Below are 23,404 nucleotides of genomic sequence, written 5' to 3'. Positions count from 1 at the left end.
AAAATAATTGCAATTATATATATAATTATTTTGTTAGAAAAATTATAATTATATATTTTAAATGAAAAAAATGCAAGAAAGATTTTAAATGATTAATTGAATATTTTAAGACAAATATTTTACTCGTTTTTCTGTTTATTCTTCTTGTCTGCGACCTGAATGAGGGTAAGCGGTATGGAAAATAAATGAATGTATTTATTTTGAACATCAACACAAAAATTTTGTGGTGCTGATCAACAACAGATGCCGTAATATGATCCAATAAAGCAATACTATAGTAGTATGCCTTTTTAGAAATCTCAACAACAGAATCGTCAGCCCTCAAAATGTTTTGTGGTTATCAAATATGCAATACCGTGTATACAACAATGCGGGAGCTTGATGATTTATTATTTTGCACTGTATGTATCATATCAATATGTACATTTTCTGAGCATCTGGACATTCAAACCGCAATCCCGGGGAACGTCATGCGCACGTTCCATCAACAAGCGTTATATTATGCGTGGAACGCTGTCATACGAATATACAGATGGAAACGTTTGGACGCGATTGGCGGACGGACATCTGGCGACTTCTTGCGTCCGATTATTTCTTTTCGCTGCGCTGGCCGACGTTCAAAACGGACGAAGCGGAGGCTCGTGAGCTTTTCCGCATGTTGCAAAGCGCGACTGGAGTGGAAGCAACCGGAACGCGATTCGAAGCGTGACAAAGAAGAAAAAAATTTGATTTATCTCTCCAGGAAGCAGTGGCACTAGAAGTACAGATATGAGTCATTCCGTTGAATTTTAAATTATTATTATTATTTTTTTTAATTTGTACGTGCAATATCTGCATTTTAACATCTGTACTTTTTTTTTTACTTAGACATAGGAGCTGTAATGTTACATTTCATTTACTTGTACTTTAACCTGTCGGGTTTTACATGTTTACGCAAGAATTTCGAAAAAAAAGATTTCGACGTGGACGGATTTGCGGCGGCTGCGCCTGAGCAATGACTCAGCCTTTGTCCTTGAAACGGCTCCACGCCCACCAGACGCCGTCCGACGTGCTCGGCGCGAGCTCTTAACTGCTGCATCAGGACCACGGCCGATGAAATATGGATGCGCATAAAAAGAGAAGCAAGGCGGGAGGCGAACCGAGTGCACCCAACATCATAAAAACGGTCTCAAAAATGAATATTTCTTCGTGGCTCCACTGCTGCCAGTCTTTTTTTTTTGTTTTTTGTTTTGTTGCGGTTTTTAATTACATTTCATGGTCGTGTGTTTCCCAATTTATTCAGAATCAGCAGTGCTGGCCCACACAGTGAGTTGAGGCGCACTATTTAGACAAAGCTAGTGCTTTGCCGCCATCCTGTGCCATCTTGGGGCCGAGCTTCTATGTTTAAGTGAATTTATGAGCTCCTTCTAGACAAAGCTAGTGTTTTGCCACCATCCTGTGCCATCTTAGTGCCAAGGAGCTATGTTTAAGTGAATTGATGAGCTCCTTTCAGACAACGGAAGGCCTTTGCCACCATCCTGTACCATCACGTAGCCAAGGTTCTATATTTAAGTGAATTGATGAGCTCCTTTTATACAAAAAAAGTGCTTTGCCACCATCCTGTGCCATCTTGGTGCCAAGGTTCTATGTTTAAGTGAATTGATGAGTTCCTTTTAGACAAAAGAAGTGCTTTGCCACCATCCTGTGCTATCTTGCTACCAAGGTTCTATGTTTAAGTGAATTGATGAGCTCCTTTCAGACAAGGGAAGGCCTTTGCCACCATCCTGTGCCATCATGGAGCCAAGGTTCTATGTTTAAGTGAATTGATGAGCTCCTTTAAGACAAAGGAAGTGCTTTGCCACCATCCTGTGCCATCTTGGTGCCAAGGTTCTATATTTAAGTGAATTGATGAGCTCCTTTTATACAAAAAAGGGCTTTGCCACCATCCTGTGCCATCTTGGTGCCAAGGTTCTGTTTAACTGAATTGATGTATTCCTTTTAGACAAAGGAAGTGCTTTGCCACCATCCTGTGCTATCTTGCTACCAAGGTTCTACGTTTAAGTGAATTGATGAGCTCCTTTAGACAAAGGAAATGCTTTGCTCCCATCTTGCGGCGTCTTGCTGGCAAGGACCTATGTTTAAGTAAGTTGTGGAGCTTCTTGAGAAGGTCACTGTCACTTTAAGTCATGCTATAGACAGATAAAAAATAGATACAGTATTTGGAGAAACTTCAACTTGGGCTATTTCTTGCAGCGCACTGGCATAATGGAGGAATTAAATTCCTTCCTCGGTTTATTAATAGTGCAGGCAGTCATCAGTTATGCTATTATCGTAACACACACACACACCGCATGAGTTATATCCAATTTGCGACTCCTCGTTACAGTTTGCGTACACGTGTCGGTGGCGTCTTGGTGACAAATTTGATGACCTGTGGAGGGTGGTGGGCAACCTACGGCCCGTGGGCCAAAAATGGACCCGCCAGAGCATTTGTTCCAATCCGCCATCACACCCCAATGGATTATTTGTTTCCTGTAACTGTATTCCATAATTCATTTAGTCAGTTTTTTGTTTCCAGGTAATTTTGACTTGCAACACATCAGCATTTCAGGTGAGTATATTTTATTTACATTACTTGTGTTATTTTTATGTTAATCGATCAATCCACTGGTACCATGAAAGCCAGAGAGTTGAGGTACAAATATGCAAAATAATATAAAAATACTGACGGGTTTATATTATCTATCCACTACAAAAAAGTAATATTAAAGCACGTTAACTAAGTCACTTACACAAATAGCAGTATAAAAGTATTGATCTGCTTTGTTTATCTGCATGACTGTATTATACTGCCTTCCACTGGCCAAGGTGAGCACACGAGGAGCAGCACGAAGAATAGGATTGTGGCATGATATTATGATGGACAAACAGTGAAATTCTTTACATTTTATTGAATGTTGTTATTCTTTATTGTTCTTTTTTTTAATGAAATTGAGTAATGGAGTGCTATTTTTCCTCAGTAGAATACTTTAGTTTTTGGGAAGTATAGGCTGGAACGGATTAACGGCATTTCAATTCATTTCAATGGAGGAAGATGATTTGAGATGCTGATGTTTTTGCGTAGCGTTGGTGGTTTGTATTTTTGTGACATGATGAGAGTTGGATCAAGTTAGATACATCCCACTTTCGGGTCCAGGTACCAAATACTGTGAATCCTGGTAAAAGCAAGCAAAATCCCTAAACTCTTTTAAAAAGCCCCAAAACATCTTACCCAAGTACGGTCAGACTACATCACACACACACACAAAAAAACGTGAATCTCCTTCCAGCTTCCTTTTTTTTTTTTTTTTACTTCTCTGTGAATCTTGTCAACGTTATCTAATTTTGATATTTAATTAGAGACTTAATTGGATCGTCAGTTCAGTTTTGTGCCTAATGATCTGGGAAACGAGCAGAGTCCAAAGAGCTTAATGGAATGAAATCAGACCGCGGTTGATTTTTTTTTTAATGCCATTTTGATGCCAATTTGGTGGTCACGCCGGCTCATTAAAGGGGAATGCGTGGATACGAGATGAACTCTGGTTTGTCTGTGGATCAAAACGCGGTAGAGGACAAGAGCGGAGATGGAGGTATTATTTTGCTAATGCTCAACAAACGGCAGAAAATTCGAGGGCAGCATATTATCTGTAAAACTCACACAAAAAGAAAAATAATCACCATAAGTCCAAATACTTTTTGCCAGTTTGGGGTTTTTTTTTCCCCACATGGGAGCCGGTGGGATTTTGCTTCCCACGCATTGAATGGGAGACGACATTCGTGGTCCACACGTGGTGCTCGTATGACGTTGGCATTGGTGCCAAAAGTACTCATCCTCTTGACTTAAGGAGAAGTACAATTTCAGGGCATTGGCACTGCAAGCTAGCTAGCTAACCGTACATTCCAACTGCGTCGAGTCACCGCCGTTGCGAACGAAGGCGCCCAAGTTCCTTTCCCGCGACCCTTGTGAGGATAAGCGACTCAGACAATGGATGGATGGATGGTGGGGGGGGCGGGGGGGGGGGACTACGAAACCGAAATGGGAGAGAAACGTGAATGTTTTGATGACCTTCAAACACATAATTGAGAAGACGTTAGCTGGTACCGCTAGTTTCAAGTCGGAAGCTGCAGTACTGTACTTGCCGGTTCACTTTCACTCACTTTCAACATCCCCCCGCCCCCGTTCCTCATTTTCACTAACCCACGAGAACAACGGCGTGATTCATGTGCTTCTCCTACGTGACGCCCTCTTTATTCTATCCGCCCCCCCCCCCTTCCCTGTCCCCTCGCCCACCCAATGCACCCCCCGCCCCCTCCCCATCCTCCGCCGGTTCCTTCCTCTTGTTTTGGGCCGATACACACGGGGGGCCCTTGGGTGGGTTTGTCCCCTGTCCCAGCCCATCCTCAATGGTTCCTCTGTTTGACCCCAACTCACTCAAACCCCCCACCCCCGCCTTGCTAAAGAGCATAATAAGCCACGGTAGCTTCTGATCAGCCGCCGCTCATTACACCGGAACATAGCGGTGCTTTATCGCCGTACACTGCGTTACATAATCACCCGACGTGCCGCCCGTACTGTACGGTGGCTTATTTCCTTTAACACACATCATCAATACCTACAAATTTAGCATCAAACCAAACTCAAAGGAGTGACAACAACAAACCAATCAAATTTGTCCAAACAGGTCCAGAAAACCCTGATGACATCCGCATTTTTCCATCCCCTGATTGGCCGCCCAATCAATGAGCAAAACACGCCTATAGCGATCTGCACACTTTAATCTATTTAATAATCAGCACCTCTGTTGAGTATCCATCCCACCATTTTCTTCGCCGCTTATCCTCACGAGGGTCGCGGGAAGTGCCGGAGCCTATCCCAGCTGTCAACGGGCAGGAGGCGGGTACACCCTGAACTGGTCGCCAGCCAATCGCAGGGGGCACATGGAGACAGACAACAGCCGCACTCACAATCACACCTATGAGCAATTTGGAGTGTCCAATTAACGTTGCATGTTTTGGGGATGTGGGAGGAAACCGGAGTGCCCGAAAAAAAACCCACGCAGGCACGGGGAGAACATGCAAACTCCACACAAGCGGGTCCGGGATCAAACCCGGAACCTCAGAACTGTGAGGCCAAAGCTTTACCAGTTGATCCACTGCGCCGCCCCTCTGTTGAGTATGATTTATGTTATTTACATTCCTATCATTATTAGATAGAAACCGATAGAGAAACGCCCCAATGTACGCTGTTCTGTTGGGTCTCATGTTGACTTTAACGTGACCCGTCGTCATATTTAAAATGCTCAGATTGTGTTGGATGCATCGGGTGACGCCCGAGATTGAGCGACATGCAAAGTTCGAACAAAATATCGGTCCGTACTTCATCAGAAGCTCAAGGAAGTGTAGCGTTTTCGGTCCTCGAGCAAAATAGTTTTTGGGGTGGGGGACGTGGCTAAAAAAAAAAAAACGCCACACGACAAACGGTGGTGCCTCGGTTCTTGAACGTCCCTGTCGGTTTTCGAACGAAAATTTAGAGATTTTTTGGCTTCTGTTTTCGAACGAAAATCGGTACTCAAATTCCTCCGACGATACCCGTAAATGACAACGCGCGCGGCCCGACGAGCTGACCCGCGCACGACACGCTCTGTTATTGTCAATTCGAACCAACCCTCGAAAAAAAATCCCGGAAATAACAGTTTTTCGGACAAATTGAGGCGCCACTGTACTTTGAAGTCCGGTGCATAATAAATTGAGCGCCTTCCTTTGCTTTGCAACGCGCAGTCAAGCTTGCTAGCGAAGCAAACAGCCGTCGCTTCTTTAGAGCGCCCCGTTGTCAGCCACGAGTGTGTGCGTGTGTGTGTTTTTTTTTTTAAAAGACGAACTTGACAGGATCTGTGGACAAGAGTTGATCGTGCGCCCACTTTCGAGTGCCTCGTTGTCACATCATACGGACAGCATTTGTTCATGTGCTGTATTTTAGTTCCCATTTTCCGCCATTATCCAAAATGTACTCGTTTTGAAATATGAGGACGGGCAGCATTCCTTCAATTCCTCCATGCGAGTGCGGAAGATATTTATTGACTGGATGTCAGACGCGGATTTGTCTTTCGCTCTCAAATTATCGTCACGGGATGCATCCTCCATCCAGCCACCATAAATTCACTGCAATTTTTGCTCATACCTGTCGTTGCTGATTATATGATTAATATCACTCGATCGAGCCTTTTCCAACATTGCATACTGCAAAAAAAGTAAGTTATGTACAAGTATCGCAGGAAGCAGATCGGACCGGTATTGGCCAAAATCCGATGCTGTAATGTCGGTATCGGATCGGAAGTGAAAAAGGGACATCCCTGGCACGTGCGACGGGGGACCACAAATATTTCTTCCAATTCTTATAATCACGTTGATTAAACAGTTTAGTCTCGTTAAAGTTGAAAATGTCCTTTCAATTTTGCAACATTCCTCAAAGCTTTCCAGATTACTCGGACACACGGCAACAAATTAATACTCATCAGCAACCATACATCCATCCAGCCATTTTCCATGTTGCTCATCCTCACAAGGGTCGCATTGAGTGCTGGAGCCTATCCCAGCTAACTTCGGGCGAAAGGTGGACGACACCCTGAACCGGTCGCCGGCGTCCATTTCAATAAAAGCGTCCCAGATTCTGAAGTATGTTTGCTTTGCGTTGCTTTTTTTCTTTTGCTCTTAATTTCTTTGTACATGTTCCTTTCTGTGCAAATAAAAAAAAAAATGTCTTTGGGGTTTTTACCCCCTCATTATTGCTTGTTTAACGTTATTCTGCATTTTTGTTAATAAAAAAAGTTTACAAGGCTGAGGGTCGAGTCGCCACAGATACGGCAATGCGCTCCCAGCCTAGCATACTCTACAACTAAAGCATACATTTTAAGCAAAAAATTAATATAATAATAATAATAAATAAATATATTTCTTAAATGATTTAACCATGTAAAGTACTTAAACTATACATGCATTTCTAAAAAAAAAAAACAATTTTGTTTCCACATTTTTACATACAGAGAAAGAAAGAAAAAGAAAGAAAAGAAAAGAAAAAGGGAGAGGAAAAAAATACAATTAATTTACATTCATTAACGTTGGGATAATAATACTGTACCTTTATAAATGACAGAATAGGAGGATTTCTCTCCTCTCCAATGAGCTAATCTATAAGGTCATCCTCAACCAAGTTCATGAGCAAATAATAATAATAATTACCTAAAAGGGAACACAAGGATAATCATAGTAGTGAAAAAATGAAGAAAAACGAATGGGGAAAAAAAAAGCAATTTTTTAGGCTTGGAACGGATTATTTCGTTTTCCATTCACTATAATGGGAAAACGCGCTTCGGATTTCGAACATTTCACTACTCGACCGGCCTTCTGGAACCGATTGCGGTAGAGAACCGAGGCACTACTGTAGTACCGGGCAAGGGTACGGGTACCAAAATAGGGTTTTGAGCAGAGGGTTAGGTAACTTTGTTTTGTAGTCGGGGTTTCAAATCCGGATTTCAAAACATTATCACGGTTTCATTTCTAGCCTGGGTTAGTTTGCAAGGCAGCATTGGAGATTTTTTTTTTTAAAAAGGATGAAGGTGTCAAATTAGGGTTTCAAAGTCAGTGTTAGGGTTTCAAGTCCAGTTGTGGGGTTTTATGTGTAGACCTAGTAGAGAAACTCATTCGGTTCTACCTTGGACATCATCCTCGTCTCCGTCATCACTTCCCTAAAAAAAAAGTTATCTTCAAAAACGTGTATTCATAAGTTTTGCCCCATACGAAGGGTTTCTCAGTTTCTCGCTTTTGTGAAGAGTTTGGACCTTGGGGGATGTCTGCACGCGCTTTAATGAGCGTCGCCGTACTTATTGTCAACAATATCGTTTGCCCGTAGGCTCGTACATCAAGGAGGCATGTGACCACGTCCTCTATTAGGTAAATTAAAAGAGTATGAGTTTCAGTTTATTAAAAAAAAGAAAAAAAATGACAATGACAATCTTGTGATGACCATGATAATTCAATCACCGACTTCAACGTGCGGGGTGAATTTAATCCGACGCCACGACAACAACAACATGGAGGCGACCGGTCACGATAACGGGAGTAACGCGCGAGTGCGAGCGTTTGACCTTTCAAGGGGAAAGACGCAAAAGTCACTTTTGAACCGTCGCCCGTTAAAAAAAAAAAAAAAAAAAAAAAAAAAGTTAAATCGAAGAGACAGCAGGTGGGAGGAGCTTCAATTACCAGAGTACAAATACTCCTTGACTCTCGGCGAGTGCACCTAAAGACTCTTATACTTCCATCCATCCATTTTCTTTGCCGCTTATCCTCACGAGGGTACGGGGAGTGCCGCAGCCTATCCCAGCTGTCAACGTGCAGGAGGCGGGGTACACCCTGAATTGATCGCCAGCCTATCGCTCGGCACATCGAGACAAACAACTGCACTCACAATCACACCGACGGGCAATTTAGAGTGTCCATTTAATGTTGCGTGTTTTTGGGATGTGGGAGGAAACCGGAGTGAACACCCGGAGGAAACCCACGCAGGCACGGGGAGAACATGCAAACTCCACAAAGGCGGGGACGAGATCGAAATCGGGTTCCCAGAACTATAAGGCAAACGCTTTAGCAGCTGATCCACCATGCCGCCCCTCTTGTACTTGTTTGAGGGTAATGTTACAAGCATTAGAGTGCCTCGTTATTCGCCACGAGTGCACGCGTGACAAGCAAAGAAAGGAAAGAAAGAGCGCGTGTTATCCTGTTTTTTTTATTTTGTTTTTGTTAAGTCCGACTTGACAGAAGTTTAACGCTGGCGTGGCCGCTTTAGAGCGCCCCGTTGTTGCGACACGGAAACCCCCCCCCCCCTTCCCCGTGCAGCATATATTTGAAAAAGAGAAATACTGCTAGTTTTACGCAAGCAGCGTGTGACTAATTTCACCACCTCCGTTGACTGGACTGTGACTTTTTGACCCAGCACCCATAAAATAAGTCAATAAAATTAAAAAAAATATTTTTAAAAAGGGGGCGTGACCAGAGCGGGCGGCGTAAAAACAAGTCAATACGCCGAGTCGATCGAAATGTAAGAGGCGCGAACAGAGCAGCTGCTACAAACACACGCACGCACATCATTAGCGACCACTTCCCAAATATTCCTTCGCACAACGCTGAGTAATTTGCACTCGGGTTCGAGGGCTGAGTCAGACACGCTAGCACTTTTTTTTTTTTTTGGAATTGTACTTTATGGTTATGCTTGGGCAGGATATATTAATGCGCTTCTACACTAGCAATATAATTCCATTTATTATTTTGTACATAGTTCTTTTTTTTCACATATTTAACTTTATAAAGACCAAAATACAAGTATGTACACATTTTATAGTTAATATTTTTGGACAGTATGTGAATACTTTTCTGTACGCTAGTGCAAAATATATTTACTTAATATATTTATTTAAATATATTTTGAAAATGACTATATGAATATTTTTAATTAATATTTTCTACATTTTAGGTTGATGTAGGCTCTCTACTATATAATAAATAATGCATCGTTTATATTTTTAGAAAAGTACGACAATATGATGTCAACATGAATGGATTTCAATCATGCCAAAAGCTCCAAAAATCTTATTCAAAGGAAAGAAAAAGACTATACATTGCAGCATTTTTTAATTTTTTTTTCTTTAAATGTCGATTGGGGATTATTCTCTATATATTATATTCTAAATCTGTTTTACTACTGCGGGTGTCGTCATTCTCAAGCATGACTCAGCAAATAAAAAAAAAAAAAAACTGCGTCAAAATTTGAGCGCAAGTGCCAAACTGCGAGGAAATCGACAGGAAGTGAATTCATTTTAAAGATGAGAAATATTGTTATGATTATTGTCAGTAGGAGGGTAATTTTGAAGAGAGGTGCGGAGTGTCGTGTACCTTGTCGTCGAGGACGCCGCCTCCCTGGGCCCCCACCCTGGCGGCGGCGGCGGCTGAGGCTGAAGCATCCTCCCCCTCCTCCCCGCTCCGGGCGACGTCCCGCCGCACTGAGCTCTGCGCTCCCATGGCCGAAGCGAAGGCGCCCGGCGTGCCGGCTCGCCTGCGGGGAACGAGTGCGGTGGTCCGACAACCACCACCCCCACCCGCCCCCCCCCCCACCCGCGTCCTCCTTTCCCGCAGAAACGCTGGCTGCAAAAGTGCGAGCGGTGCGCCGAGTGACCGCAGCCGAGTGTCAAGTGTGACCTGGAGGGATGAAGGGAGCGTCAACTCTTTTACAGCGCCCTCCTCCTCTTCCTCCTCCTCCTCCTCCGTCTCTTCTTCTTCTTCCTCCTTCCGGCAGGATCACATGAGGCTCCACGCCTTGCAGCATCACCGAGGTCCTGATGGAGGACACACAAAGGGGCGACATGGTCACCGGCGCCACCCAGTAACATCCAATAAGTACACGGCTTTGCTACGCGAGCCAATAGGAAACCGCAGCAAACCCTTGTATGGGAAATCATCTTTTCCTATTGAAGTGAATGAAGAAGCCATTAATCTGTTCCAGAAAAGTAACATTTGGCAAAAATTGCACTCTTTCTGATCAGCGCACTTTAGTCACCCAGAGGCAGTATAAAACTAACACCGACAGACATACTGTTAATTTAGACGTGAACTCCTCTCAGCTCATCAGTACTGTACTATTAGTTTAACTGCTCTCAGCTCAAAACGGGACTAATTTTACTGTATTTTCCATATATAAGGCGCACCACATTATAAGGCACATAGAATAGACGCTAAAGTACAGGCTGGGGTTAAGTTATGCATCCATTAGATGGAGCTGCACTGAAGGCTCAATATTGATCCATATATAAGGCGCACCAGATTATAAGGCGCACCTCCAAAGAAAGGCCTATTTAAAAACGTTTCCATATATAAGGCACACTGGATTATAAGGCGCACCGTTGGCTTTTGAGAAATTTTAAGGCTTTAAGGTGCGCCTTATAGTGCGGAAAATACAGTAGTCGTTCTTTGCAGAGGATGAAAAATATTGAGAGAATTGTTGTTTTTCTACATGTTGCTGCACCGTTTTTTTTTTTTTTTTCGTCCACTCAGTTGTTTTAACGAATGTCACACTGCAACGTAGATGCTAATCGGCATTAGCATTCGTCCAACAGCCTGAAATGCTAAGCCATGTGGTCGTTCAAATCATTTTTGTTTTTGCTCTGTTACTTCGCAAATCTGGAGATGTCCAAAAATTCAATTATGTTCCCTTTTAGGTATATACTCCACCTAAAGAGTTTCCTCTTACATTTCAGAGCTACAATTGCAGTACTGCGAAACCACGAATATTTTAGCTCATGCTAGCACTTAGCATCTCTTTAGCATGTGCTTTCATTCGATGTCCACCCCCTTCATTATTTGGCCCCCTTGATTACATCTTAGCTGCATGACCATTACAGACTTTTATTTTGGAGTCAAGCAGTCTTTCCTCAAAGGTCTCCAGTTGCTTCAAAATACTGCGACTAAACTCTCCAGAGCTAGCACAAAAAGGTGGAGCACATGACTCCTATTCTGACTTCGCCCCCGCTGGCTGCCTTTGCGCTTTCCTCTCCTTGCTTTTTTTTTTAAATTTGATTATCTCTTTATTGATTGCGAATGATGTCGGTGGACCGAAAAATGTGCAAAGCAACAACTACCTCGGACAATAAATAAATGCTTGATTCAACACTCGAAAATACTCCCAAAAAATGACCGTCGACTGGTCACAAACTCAACGTATGAACCTCCGCAGCGAGAACTCCATTTTACTCCACGCCTCTGTCATTATGCAGATAGTAGTGAGGGTGCGCGTCGAAGTACATCCGGCCACGCCCACGAAAGTTAATGTGGCAACCCACTTCATTCCGTCTCCGTTTTGTCTGGAATTTCAAATGACAGCCTGGGTCACGAAAGTCAAGTTCACACGTGCGCATCCGCAGGACGGAACGCCCACTTTCATAAAATTGCATGGATATGCTATTATGCTAACTCTTATCAAATGCTAAGAGCTCACCGCATAAATTGCAATTGTCTCTGTTTGATAAACATGAGACAAATGCAAACAATATGGCGTTCGCTCTCTTGCTAATATGGCCGTCGCTCGACTGCTCGCAAGTTGAAGCAAAAAAAAAAAAAAAAAAAAAAAAAAAAAAAAGCTTGAAGGCGGTTTGTAAATCAAAGCACCTGTCTATGCATGATGTTCTCCCGGTAAATTTAGTTTTTCTCGATGACATTGAAAATCGGAATTGCCTATGCTACATTGTATGAAAATTTTTCGGTTAGACACGAGGGGGGCGGGACCTTCGCAATTCAGGTCACCCATTTCAAGGCATCATCGGAGGGGGTGTGAAAACACTGACAGGTGGTCTCTCTGTGGTTATTGAAGAACTTTTGTCGTCCAATCCCATTACAATAGACATCAATTATTGGCGTATGTTTATTATTCGCGGCCTATGGAAGTAAATATGTGCCACCAGGATTAGAATTTGAAATATGACAGAAAACAGGATTTGAATTTGAAATGTAAAGTGATCACATTTTCAATAGTCGCTACAATTCGCTGTCGGAAATTCAACGTCTGTGCCGCCAGGCAGGGTTACTCCAGGTCAGAACCGAACAGCCAGCCAATCGCAGATACGCTTTCGTAGTCTCGTGACGTCACACATGCTAAGAAAGCCTAACTGGATTGGCTGGCTGTTCGGTTCTGATTCTAAATTTTAGACAGCGAATTGTAGCCGGGTGTATTGTTAACATTGAAAAGTTACACTGAAAATACAATGATTGAAAATGTGATTGCTTTACATTTCAAATTCAAATCCTGGTTGCACATATTTACTTCCATGGTGGTCCGGTTCGGTGCTCATCGCTCCAGGAATTATAGGGGTCCACTGTAGATTATAAAAAGCCACAGAAAACAGTTTCTTAATTCATCGGTGATAGTGAGCAATGAACGTCAGACACAATCTGTCGAGTAAAAACACAAAAAAACAGTTTCGGGAGGAAATGATTGTATTTCTCAACAATTGATGATCAACATACAACCTGCAATATTTGAGAAAAATACTAAATAGCCTGAGTCACAGTTAGTATAGACATTTCTTTTCAGATCCAAACAGAAACCCCCCCCCCAAAAAAAAGATTCCTTCAGAAATGTGTCACGCTTAATGAAATATAACATTCAGTATTAAATATATTACCAAGTAACTAAATTAGCCATCTGATGAGACGCATCACTGTTTAGAAACTTGTCAAGTAAAACTCGACAACATAAAGATTGCATTAAGATTACGACTGATTTTTAACACGATTACGGTGCAGCCGCTAACGCGGTAGACCAAAGGCGACTGAACGTAAAGGCCACTTGTGGGTCCGGCAGTTTTTTTTTTTTTTTTTTTTGGTTGTGTGCCCGAGTCACGTAAAAAATAAAAAAATAAAAATAAAAATCTCACAGCCGGGATAAAAAAAAGCAGCATGACCTGCCAGTAACACTTCAAACGGGATTAAAATACAAAATAAAAACACCTGAAAGTAGACAAGCAGAAAAAGAGCATCCGCGGCGCCTCCGATCTTTGGCATACGACCCAAAGTGTGCAAATACGTACGGCGTAACATACAAATGGAGATTTGAGCTGCTGGGAACAATTAGAGATGGCGCGTTTCCCATCAGCGATGAATCTTGATGGTGCTCGCGGCGAACGTCCTGAGAGAGGCCTGGGGGAAAAAAAAAACAAAAAAAAACAGGATGACGCGTTCAACGGGCGGCCCCGTGCATTGCGTGCGTGATGCTGCAGAGCCGAGTGCATTGTCTCATTTTTTACGCAGATGATTAAAGTGATTGGAGCGCGTCCAGAATCGGACAGAGAATGATGCAGAGTAAAAGGGGGAATGGAGGGGGGGGGGGAGAGAGAGAGAGAGAGAGAGAGAGAGAGAGAGAGAGAAATCAATAATGTTTTTGGGATCCAAATCAAGAGCTGATGCGTTTGGACAAGGACAAACGCCTCAGTTGACTCACTCACAGAATTTTAGCTCGATTCCAGTAAAACAAATACATTTAAGGCCACTTTCCACAAAGTAAACAAAAAATGAGCGATAACGGCGGCTTACGGTATTGACAGACGCGGCAGTTGCAGCGCATGGCGATGTACCATGTTGCCTTTGTTGAATTTCATACTCAGGAACTCAGGGTATGGAAGCTTATTTAAATACGTTTCTTTTGGATTCATTTAATTCTAGAATTAAAAAATGATTTAAAAATTAATTTTACTATATGTGAAATTCAATAAAACCGTGTAAATCAGTTTATTTTACCAATATTTAATTTACAAAATCTAAATCTAGTAATTGCCAACTTTACTTAGCCAATACTTCATATTTCATTGAAAATATCTAAATAAATGTAATTTAAAAAATGTTCAATGCGTATGTACAATTGTTCATTTTACCTCTAGACCTTATAAAAACATTTAGCAAATATACTGTTAAAAAAAGGATAGAAAATGATGTGAAATTGATTATTTTAGTAATACTTTATCAAATGAACTAATAAAACACTATGCTAATTTAACTTAACCAATACCTTATATTTTATTTAAAATATCTAAATAAATGTAATTTAAAAAATGTTAAATGCATTATGTACAATTGTTCATTTTACCTATTTTTTCTCGACCTTATAAAAACATTTAGCAAATATTCTATTTAAAAAATGATAAAAATGATGTAAAATGGATTATTTTAGTAATACTTTATCAAATGAACTAATAAAACACTATGCTAATTTAACTTAACCAATACCTTATATTTTATTTAAAATATCTAAATAAATGTAATTAAAAAAATGTTAAATGCATTATGTACAATTGTTCATTTTACCTAATTTTTCTCGACCTTATAAAAACATTTAGCAAATATTCTGTATAAAAAAATGATAAAAAATGACGTAAAATTGATTATTTTGGTAATAGTTTATCCAATGAACTAAAAAAAAACAAATAAATACATTTTGCTCGACACCACCTAGATGAATCGCTACATACTTTGCCCATTAGCTGGTCAAGGTTTATTATTCTTATAATATATATAATATTCTTATTATTCTTCGCGTTGGGTTGAAACGGAACCATTTGGTGTGAAACGATCAGAAATGGCACTCGAAAGAGTACCAAAAGTTTTCCTGTGAGGATCTCGACGTGTTCAAAAGAGCCCGGTGATCTCCTCGGTGAGCGGGTCCAGGTCAATGTCGTAGAAGCAGGGTCGAGTCGGCAGGCCCGGCATGGTGCTCATCTGAGTGGAAGACGACGCGCATGAAGACAAGGGTCAAAGTCGAGGCTCGGGGGCCATACCTGGGCTGCTGCAATACTTTTTGTGGCCCCCTTTAAAATAAAAACTTCATGTTGTGATTTTGTTGGGGGTGGGAGGTGGGGGTGGGGTCTGGTCCCAACCTATGATAAGGTGATCTATACCGTAATTTCCGTCTTACAAGCCACGACTTTTCTCCCACACGCTTTCAACCCTGCGGTTTATGCAGTGATGCAGCTAATTTGTGCATTCAAGGTAAGAGTGAGACCGGTGGAATATATGTGCCGAGGAAGTGACTTTTACCGGCTATGTTAGTGCTGCGCTAGCGCTGTGGTATCGGGTTGCTGCTGTGTTACCGGCATGTCTCCGTGATATTTACCGGTAAGTTTCATTTTAACCGGCTAGCGTTAGCGCTAGCTTTAAACTCTTTCTGTGTATCGTCTTTCTTTGTAAATATTTCGTTTCAATGTGGGTACTTGCAGCTTTTGCACAGCTGCGGCGTATCCATGTACCAAATGGTATTTCCTTTCCAAATGTACTCGGTGAGGCTTGTAACCAGGTGCGCTCTGTAGGATGGGAATTATGGTACATTTATTATTTTTTTCACGGTCATAACGCCAATGTGTTCTGAAAACGAGTCGAACGTCCCTGCGTGACCAAAGTGCATGAATCAGGCCTGAGAAGATTTATCTGGGTAACAAAATCGGCGCTTGTTGAAAAATCCAATTAAAGCGCGACTGAAGTCCGGATCCAAGAAAAAGGTAGGATTACAATTTAGATATGAGCCAAAACTAACCCTACACGAGCGGCTTCCGAGACTATCAAAATAAAGACCTTCGCAGGTTCAAAGACTACAATTTTAGACTTCAGATTTCGAGTTAAGCCCAGACGGACGATCGAGCGGTGGGCGACAACCTTCATTTTGGGCGTGATGAATTATTCAGCGAGTCAATGGCGTCAAGATGTGAAAAATGAGATTCATGATTACGGCAAAATTTGGTTCAGACGGAGAGATTTTAATCAGCATATATTGTGGACACGTGAGTACGACATGTATTGTGACTCACAATGAGGAGGTTGCGGGAATTGATCGGAAAAGGGAGGGAGGACATCATTGAATTACGGGCACGAGAGAGGCGACAGAATTGAACCTTTACCGACGTTAACGTTATTACATTTCGTCTTGATGCCTTCTCGTGAAGCGTGGGCGGAAAAGGTAAATAAACGAACGGCATGACACAGCTGTGAAACTATTTTCGGCGAACTATCTTTATTCACTGGCACAGAACCAAAACTTCCGAGAAGCAATTTTCCCACGGTTATAAAGGTTGATTTAATTACAACCAAGGTATTTTTTTTAAATCCCAATAAAAGGTGGCTTGTTTTCATTTTATTCCTTTTGTGTTTGCGCGATGAAAATATATATATTTTTTTTTACACCGCACCGGTGAGCAAATGCGCCCCAAAATCGTCTGACCGGGTGGACGAGAAAATGATCGTCCGGCATTCTTCGCGTGCTTCTTCGCCGGTGACCCGTGGCCGGCTTTTACGAGGCCATTAGCAGAAATGAGGCGGGAGGAAGTGAGCGGGCAATTTCCTGAACGGGGGGGAGAGGAAAGGGCGGGGCCGCGGCATAACAAAAAAAAAAAAAAAACCGAGGGGAGCGCTCGCGGCGGGCTCCGAGCCGACCGGCGATGACGAGTCCTGAGGTCATCGTGACTCCGCGGGCCGCGCGTGACTCAACGTGTGTGAACGGCCTTCAAGGAATTTAATGTTGTTGGAATATGACGTTATCTAATGGACCGCATTACATCATATAAAAAAAAAAAAAAGGGGAAACTATTTCATCGTTAGGGCCTGCCACGATGTATGTAAGGCAGAGAGAGGAAGAAAAAGTCTCCAAAGTGTATCCATCCATCCGTTTTCTTTGCCGCCTATCCTCACGAGGGTCGCGGGGAGTGCTGGAGCCTATCCCAGCTGTCGACGGGAAAAAACTGCACAAAGCCAAAGTTGGATGCCCCACTTCACCACATAGCACCCCCCCCCCCCCCATTATGTTCAAAAACACAACGCGGCTTTGTCTTGCAATACCTGCGAGGATTTTGGACTCTCACTAATTGTGGAGAAAAAAAAAAAAAAAGTCTCATTCTCCAAATAGACGCTCGCTACAGGAGTGGGGATTATCCACTAATCCTGGTCCCCACCCCCCCAAAAAAAAAAAAAACAATTTAGAAAATCATCAGGAGTGTCAAACTCATTTTTGGCGCGGGCCACGTTGTACTCGCGGTTTCCCTCAAAGGGCCGTTACGGCTGTGTGAAAATCTTGAACCGCCTCAACATATTTACACATGAAATTTATGAAATAGTTTTGCAATCAGAAATCCACTGTAATGGGTTTTTCCAACTATTGTTGTTAGGTAACACAAAAATGCTTGTAATTTCTCAACGTTATCATTTATGATTGGACAAATTTTAAATTTTGGTACAGATTTGTACAAAAAAAAAAAAAAAAAAAAGGAAATTGATGCACATGATTTGCCTCCGCGGGCCACATAAAAAAAAAAAAAAAAAAAAAAAAAAAAAATCACACTGTGGGCCGGATCTGGCCCCCGGGCCTTGAGTTTGACACCTGCGACTTATGGTGAGCGTGAGACAACTTTAAAGGAATCGCACACACCGATTTGAGACGTCGGCTGATGGTTGAACTTTTTACTTTTTACCGGACATACGAGTTTGGCCACGAACGTGATCGTACAGCCTCGTTTACACGTAATAAATAAAAGTTTTAACTTGGGAAATGGCAGTAAAACGCGTGCTTACGCTACAGGTCAACTGTGAAGACGCCGACATTTACTACACTTGTGGGCTTTCGAAGCGCAAAAACGTTAAGTTGGACAAAATATTTTAAGTTTGACTTTTATCTCAAGTGGTCTCAAGAGGGCTTTAAAATCTACTGTACAACTCACGGTTGTTAAATATTAGGTAGTTGCTCGAGGAGGAGGTTTTCGATAAATCTCAAATGTTTAGGGATGAATGGTGCAGCGGAGGCCACGGAAATGAACTCTTCGGGCTTCCATTGTTCTGCTTTTGACCCGTCCCTCGCATTTCACGAGAATGACATCAGTCCCTTTCCTGATTCTTAACCCTGCAAAGACCCCTTTCCCCCTTTTCCCAGCACCACACGTCCCCCAGGTCTCCCACGGACCCCCCGCCCCCAGCCCCTCCCCTCTCCGCCACAGTCGGATCGGTCGGACTAAAACTGTCGGGTTCCCACCACTCCGGCGACACAACAGCCTGCGGACATGTTTGTGGCCACGGAGACAATGCGGCAAAAAAGCGAGGATGTTTCGTTTGTGTTATTTTGGAGATGAGCATGCAGACATATTTTGGCGCCCAGGAATATGTGAAGAAAAAAAAACGTTTGGTGAACAATGCATGACCGCAATCTTGGGGTTGGGGGGGTTCTCAAAGTTACTAGAATTCTAAAAACTTACCGTAATTCCCGGCCTACAGAACCCAGTACATTTGTAAAGGAAACACTATTTGGTACATACATACGCCGGCCGCAGTTGTGTAAAAGCCGCGAGTGCCAACATTGAAACACGAGATATTTACAAAGAAAGACGCCACACAGAGTATTTAACGCTCACGCTGGCGCTGCACTAACGCTGATGCTAGCACCGTGCTAACGCTCACGCTTTTCTCACAAGCTTTCAACTCTGCGGTTTATGCGGCGAATTTGTGCACCTTTTCTAATGGCCGCAAGGAGGTACTCGTGCGGAAAAGGTAAGAAGGAGGCCGGCGGAATATATGTGCCGAGGAAGTGACTTTTACCGGCCCTGTTAGCATGGCTTTACCGCTATGCTAGCGCGTTCCTGCTGCGTTACTGGCGTGTCTCATCGATATTTACCGCTAAGTTTTATTTTAACCGGCCTTGTTAGTGTTAGCGCGGCGCTATTGCTAGTGCTAATGCTAGCGCTAGCATTAAACTGGGAATAGTAGGCTGGGAATTACGGTATAATAAGCCTCATGCAACAGTGGTTTGTTTGTGTTGAACAACTGAACTCATGAACGACGGCGACTACACACAAAAAGAACTGTAAGTGTTTTGCAGAGAGATATTTGTAGCGATTATGTCTGGGTCGTACTATTTTGCTACTGATCATATAAGTAGTTCAAAGAACTACTCAGACACCGTTTGGGTTGGGAGTCACAGTTCAAGGGTCGTCAACACGGCAGTGGGTCAACGGGCCACAGCGGATCAAAGGCGGCATTGACAGACCGGGGGCAGCGAGACACCTCCGCCCTTTTCCCAGCACGCCCGGCGCTCGACACCTCTTCAGCGGCCAATGAGAGCCCAGCCCTCTGGGGCATCGCGGTGAAACAGCAGGAGGGGAGAAGTTTAGCCAACCCGCTCCTTTCCTGCTCGAGACCATTACCGACCGAGAGGCTTCGGCTCGGTTGTCTGACCGGCGAGCAAGAAACGCACGTGGCGCAAAATCGGTCAAGTCCAAAAGTCACGGTAATTAAGTTTGCGCCACGTCATGCACCACACGGCCGCCTCAATTTGGACATCAAGCACATGACATGAGCTTGATTTTCTTGTGGCTTTAAGGGACCGGGACGATTGGGGGGGAAGTGAAATATTTCAAGCTAAGTGTCGGTCGCCATGCGCGCTACGACGTTGCGAGAAATTCTGGGATTTGAGGATCATTTTTTGTTTGGTTCGAAACGAAAAAACGTCGGAAACATGTTGAATCTTAATCTTGGAAGGGTTTCACTTCCAAGCGTTCGAACCAGGGCCCGACCGTTACGATTCTGATAGTTGGCAGAAGAAAATATTCCAATAATCGATTAATTAAAGACATATAGATAAGTTTCTTTCGGCTTGTCCCGTTAGGGGTCGCCACAGGGTGAAATCTCAAATGAACGCTCATATTTGTTTGGCACAGTTTTTACACCGGATGCCCTTCCTGACCTCTCTTGGGGAATATCAAAGATATATAGATATAATGATTAAAATAACTTGCTCCCTTAACGCATTCAGCAACAACTGAATTACAGAGAGCATAATTGAATTCCTTATCCTTTCATGTTTGGTCAATTTTACAATAGTGAGCAATTTTCATTTCTGAAAACATGCAAAAAAAAAATAAAAAAATGAATGAATAATGAATTTAATTAAAAACAGAAAACTATCACAGATGTCAAACCCTGTAACTTTTGACCAAGAAGGGGAAATTTATATATTTTTTTAACCCATTCGCGGGCAGCGTCCCATTTTTGGGACATCATGATTTTGACGCATTATATCCTTCAGTATATCAAAATATTTAAGTGTTTTAATCTGATTCTGATTCTGGTTTTTGGGACAATCTACTAGGAAAACCAAAATAACCTCTCGCGGGCAAGCGTTCCATTTTTGGGATGAGATTATTAATTAGTAAAGTTATCATATAATTTAACCATAAATGAAAAAGAAGTGTTATTTTTTTTATTGTGGCCTGTTAGGAGACTTTTATATCAATAACGGAAAAAACTGCCACCCTGCCCATGAATGGGTTAATTTCCTGTGTTGTTGTTTGTCTGAATTGCATTATCTTTTTAATTTTGTGGTAATAATGTGTTTAATGTGAGCGTATGGTCGGGGGGGAACTTGTCCAATTTTTTTAAAAGGGCGAACTAGTTTGAACTGGAGAAAACGTTTGGATAAACTAAAACGCGTCTTACGCTGACCACGATTGTTAAAGTTGTAGATTTCAATCGAATCCTGACAACTACTGATGATCTAAAATGGATCTTGGCCATGAAAGCGGATTCCGATCGCTGGTCCATACCGTTCCCACGAGCGGATAGATGAAGCCGGCTCCGATGCTGGCGCGCACGTCTCTGATCGGCAGAACGAAGCCAGTGGGCGCGCCTTTCATCGCCGGCACGTGCGAGAGCGACAGGTGGGTCTTGGCCATGCAGATTGGTAAACGGCCGAAGCCCTTTTTGAAGAGAACCGTACATCGCCGTGATTCAAGTCAGTTGAAGACAAATACTGTCAAATGTTTTATTATGTAGCCATAGCAACCTCACCTGTTGACTGTAGTAATTTATTTTGTCAGCGGCCTCAGGGGACAGTTCTACGTCATCAGCTCCGTACACCTTTTGGGCTATAACTCTAATCTTCTCCAATATTGGCATCTACGGCACACGAGAAGAAAAAAAAAAAACAACAGAGGAAATGCCCTATAAATTAGATTGAGTGAATATGCACGTGACAGGGAAGTCAGAAAGAAATACAAACAAACCCACTTAAACGTGCTCCCATTTACTCTGGTTTCCTCCCACATCCCAAAAACACGCAACATTATTTGGACACTCGAAATTGCCCAGAGGTGCGATTGCGAGTGCAAGTGTTTGTCTCCATGTGCCCTGCGATTGGCTGGCGACCAGTTCAGGTTGCACCCCGCCTCCTACCTTTGACAGCTGGGATAGGCTCGGGCACTCCCCGCGACCCTCGTGAGGATAAGCGGTAGAGAAAATGGGTGGATATGTAACTATTAATGACACTGCCTGCACTAGTCAATGTCGACTTGCACACATTCACAGTTACAATAGTCCATATTTAAAAAAAAAACAAAACACTAAAGTTGAACTAAAGTTGTACACGCTGTACATTTGATCACGGGAGGTAAATGAATTAGCGACTACAGTAGTAATTGACGACAGTCATGTACTCCAGTCGCTGGATGCCCGGCGAGCGTACGGATGCATACTGTAAATGGGCGGACACAGGATCATAACAGGATAACATAATTGGAGTCACGACTTCCCGGGCACGCTAACTCAAACCAGCTGATGTTTTCTTCCACATCAGGATTCTCCGAATCAAGATGCCCACCCTCAAAAAATTGAAAAAATAAAATTCTCCACCTAATCCAAGTATCCAGAAATGATCAATTATGTATTGGCAACTACTGAATGTCAAGAGGAAGCTTCTCTCGGGAATTTATGGGTGTAAATCAGGAATGTACAAAGTTGAACGTTAGCTATTCATAAGGAACCTAAATCGGTTTTTAAAAAAATTATATATACATATGTTTGGATATCTTTCCATTTACTCCCAACTCCCAAGGAATGTTTCCAATTCGAAACATTTCCCAGGGAATTATTCACTCTCGTGCGACCCTCCTCTCACCTCAACGTCGTACAGGAACTGGAAGTTGTTGGGTCTGCCGCTGGCAGCTTTCACGGCCCGGGCGAGCTCCAAAGAACCCCGCCCGCCCTGCGCCCAGTGGTGGCACGGCACCGCGTCCGACGCCCCGCACTCTTTGGCGAGCTGGCACACGAGGTCTATCTCCGGCTGGGTGTCTGTCCTGAAAGGGTCCACGTCCGGGGTGCTCAGTCGCCGTAGCAACAAAAGCCGAAGTAGCGACGGAATCGTTCTTACTTGAAGACATTCAGCGCCACCACCACCGGAACCCCGAACAGATGAGCGATCTCGATCTGCTTTCTGAGATTGCTGAGACAGCCGCCTTTAACCAGGGCGAGATTCTGCAAGGATTGAAACAGAAATGATCGATGAAGCGTATTTTCAGTCGGATACTTACCGGACTTAAACATCCTTCGTGTGACTGCCTAGCAACCTCCAGACAACACGTAAAGACATATTTTAATGCGGGAGTCCGGTTTAGACTGCCAAGCACGTGACGAGCACGCCGTCGCACCCGTGTTTGACCGGCGGATTCCAAAATGTGCGCGCGTGCGTGTCGTACTCCGACCGGTGGAGGACCTGTTTTCCCCGACGACTTCTGGTTCTCATTACAGGCTTGACAACTGAGCGACACCGCTAGGTTATTTAGTCAGCTGAACGCGCCCGGGAGAGGGCTTGATTCCGGCCAGATACGGAGGACGGCCCACGCACGAAAACACACGCAAAGAGGATTAAACCGCCCCGAGGCCGAGGTCCATATTACCGGAAAAACGCATTCAAAGCTGTCAATCAGGTAACTACCCCTGATCCCATTAGCGGGCAAAACGATGAAGTCAGCGTGAACATAAATGGAAGCCAGGAAAT

The 23,404-nt window shown here is 43.2% G+C and overlaps 2 protein-coding genes across 3 annotated transcripts in view; both read right to left on the bottom strand.

The window, feature by feature from the left end:
• The window catches only part of akap12b (A kinase (PRKA) anchor protein 12b), a 39,630-nt gene extending 29,485 nt beyond the window's left edge, over positions 1-10,145 (bottom strand). Inside the window, exon 1 of the mRNA XM_061813007.1 lies at positions 9,961-10,145. Coding sequence (XP_061668991.1) covers positions 9,961-10,086 — 126 coding nt within the window. The 5' untranslated portion in view covers positions 10,087-10,145. The remainder of the gene's footprint in view (positions 1-9,960) is intronic.
• A 2,895-nt stretch (positions 10,146-13,040) lies between these two features.
• Positions 13,041-23,404, bottom strand: part of mthfd1l (methylenetetrahydrofolate dehydrogenase (NADP+ dependent) 1 like) — a 37,239-nt gene continuing 26,875 nt past the window's right edge. For both annotated transcript variants that reach the window (XM_061812400.1, XM_061812401.1), the window contains 6 exons: positions 22,778-22,881; positions 22,526-22,703; positions 21,421-21,528; positions 21,177-21,329; positions 15,204-15,324; positions 13,041-13,752 (listed from right to left, as the gene is read on the bottom strand). In XM_061812400.1, coding sequence (XP_061668384.1) covers positions 15,235-15,324; positions 21,177-21,329; positions 21,421-21,528; positions 22,526-22,703; positions 22,778-22,881 — 633 coding nt within the window. In that variant the 3' untranslated portion in view covers positions 13,041-13,752; positions 15,204-15,234. The remainder of the gene's footprint in view (positions 13,753-15,203; positions 15,325-21,176; positions 21,330-21,420; positions 21,529-22,525; positions 22,704-22,777; positions 22,882-23,404) is intronic.

This window comes from Syngnathoides biaculeatus, chromosome 23 (genome assembly GCF_019802595.1).
Source record: "Syngnathoides biaculeatus isolate LvHL_M chromosome 23, ASM1980259v1, whole genome shotgun sequence".
NCBI classification, from domain to species: Eukaryota; Metazoa; Chordata; class Actinopteri; order Syngnathiformes; family Syngnathidae; genus Syngnathoides; species Syngnathoides biaculeatus.
The sequence above is the reverse complement of the archived record's forward strand: the minus strand, read 5'-3'. Positions and strand labels throughout refer to the sequence as shown.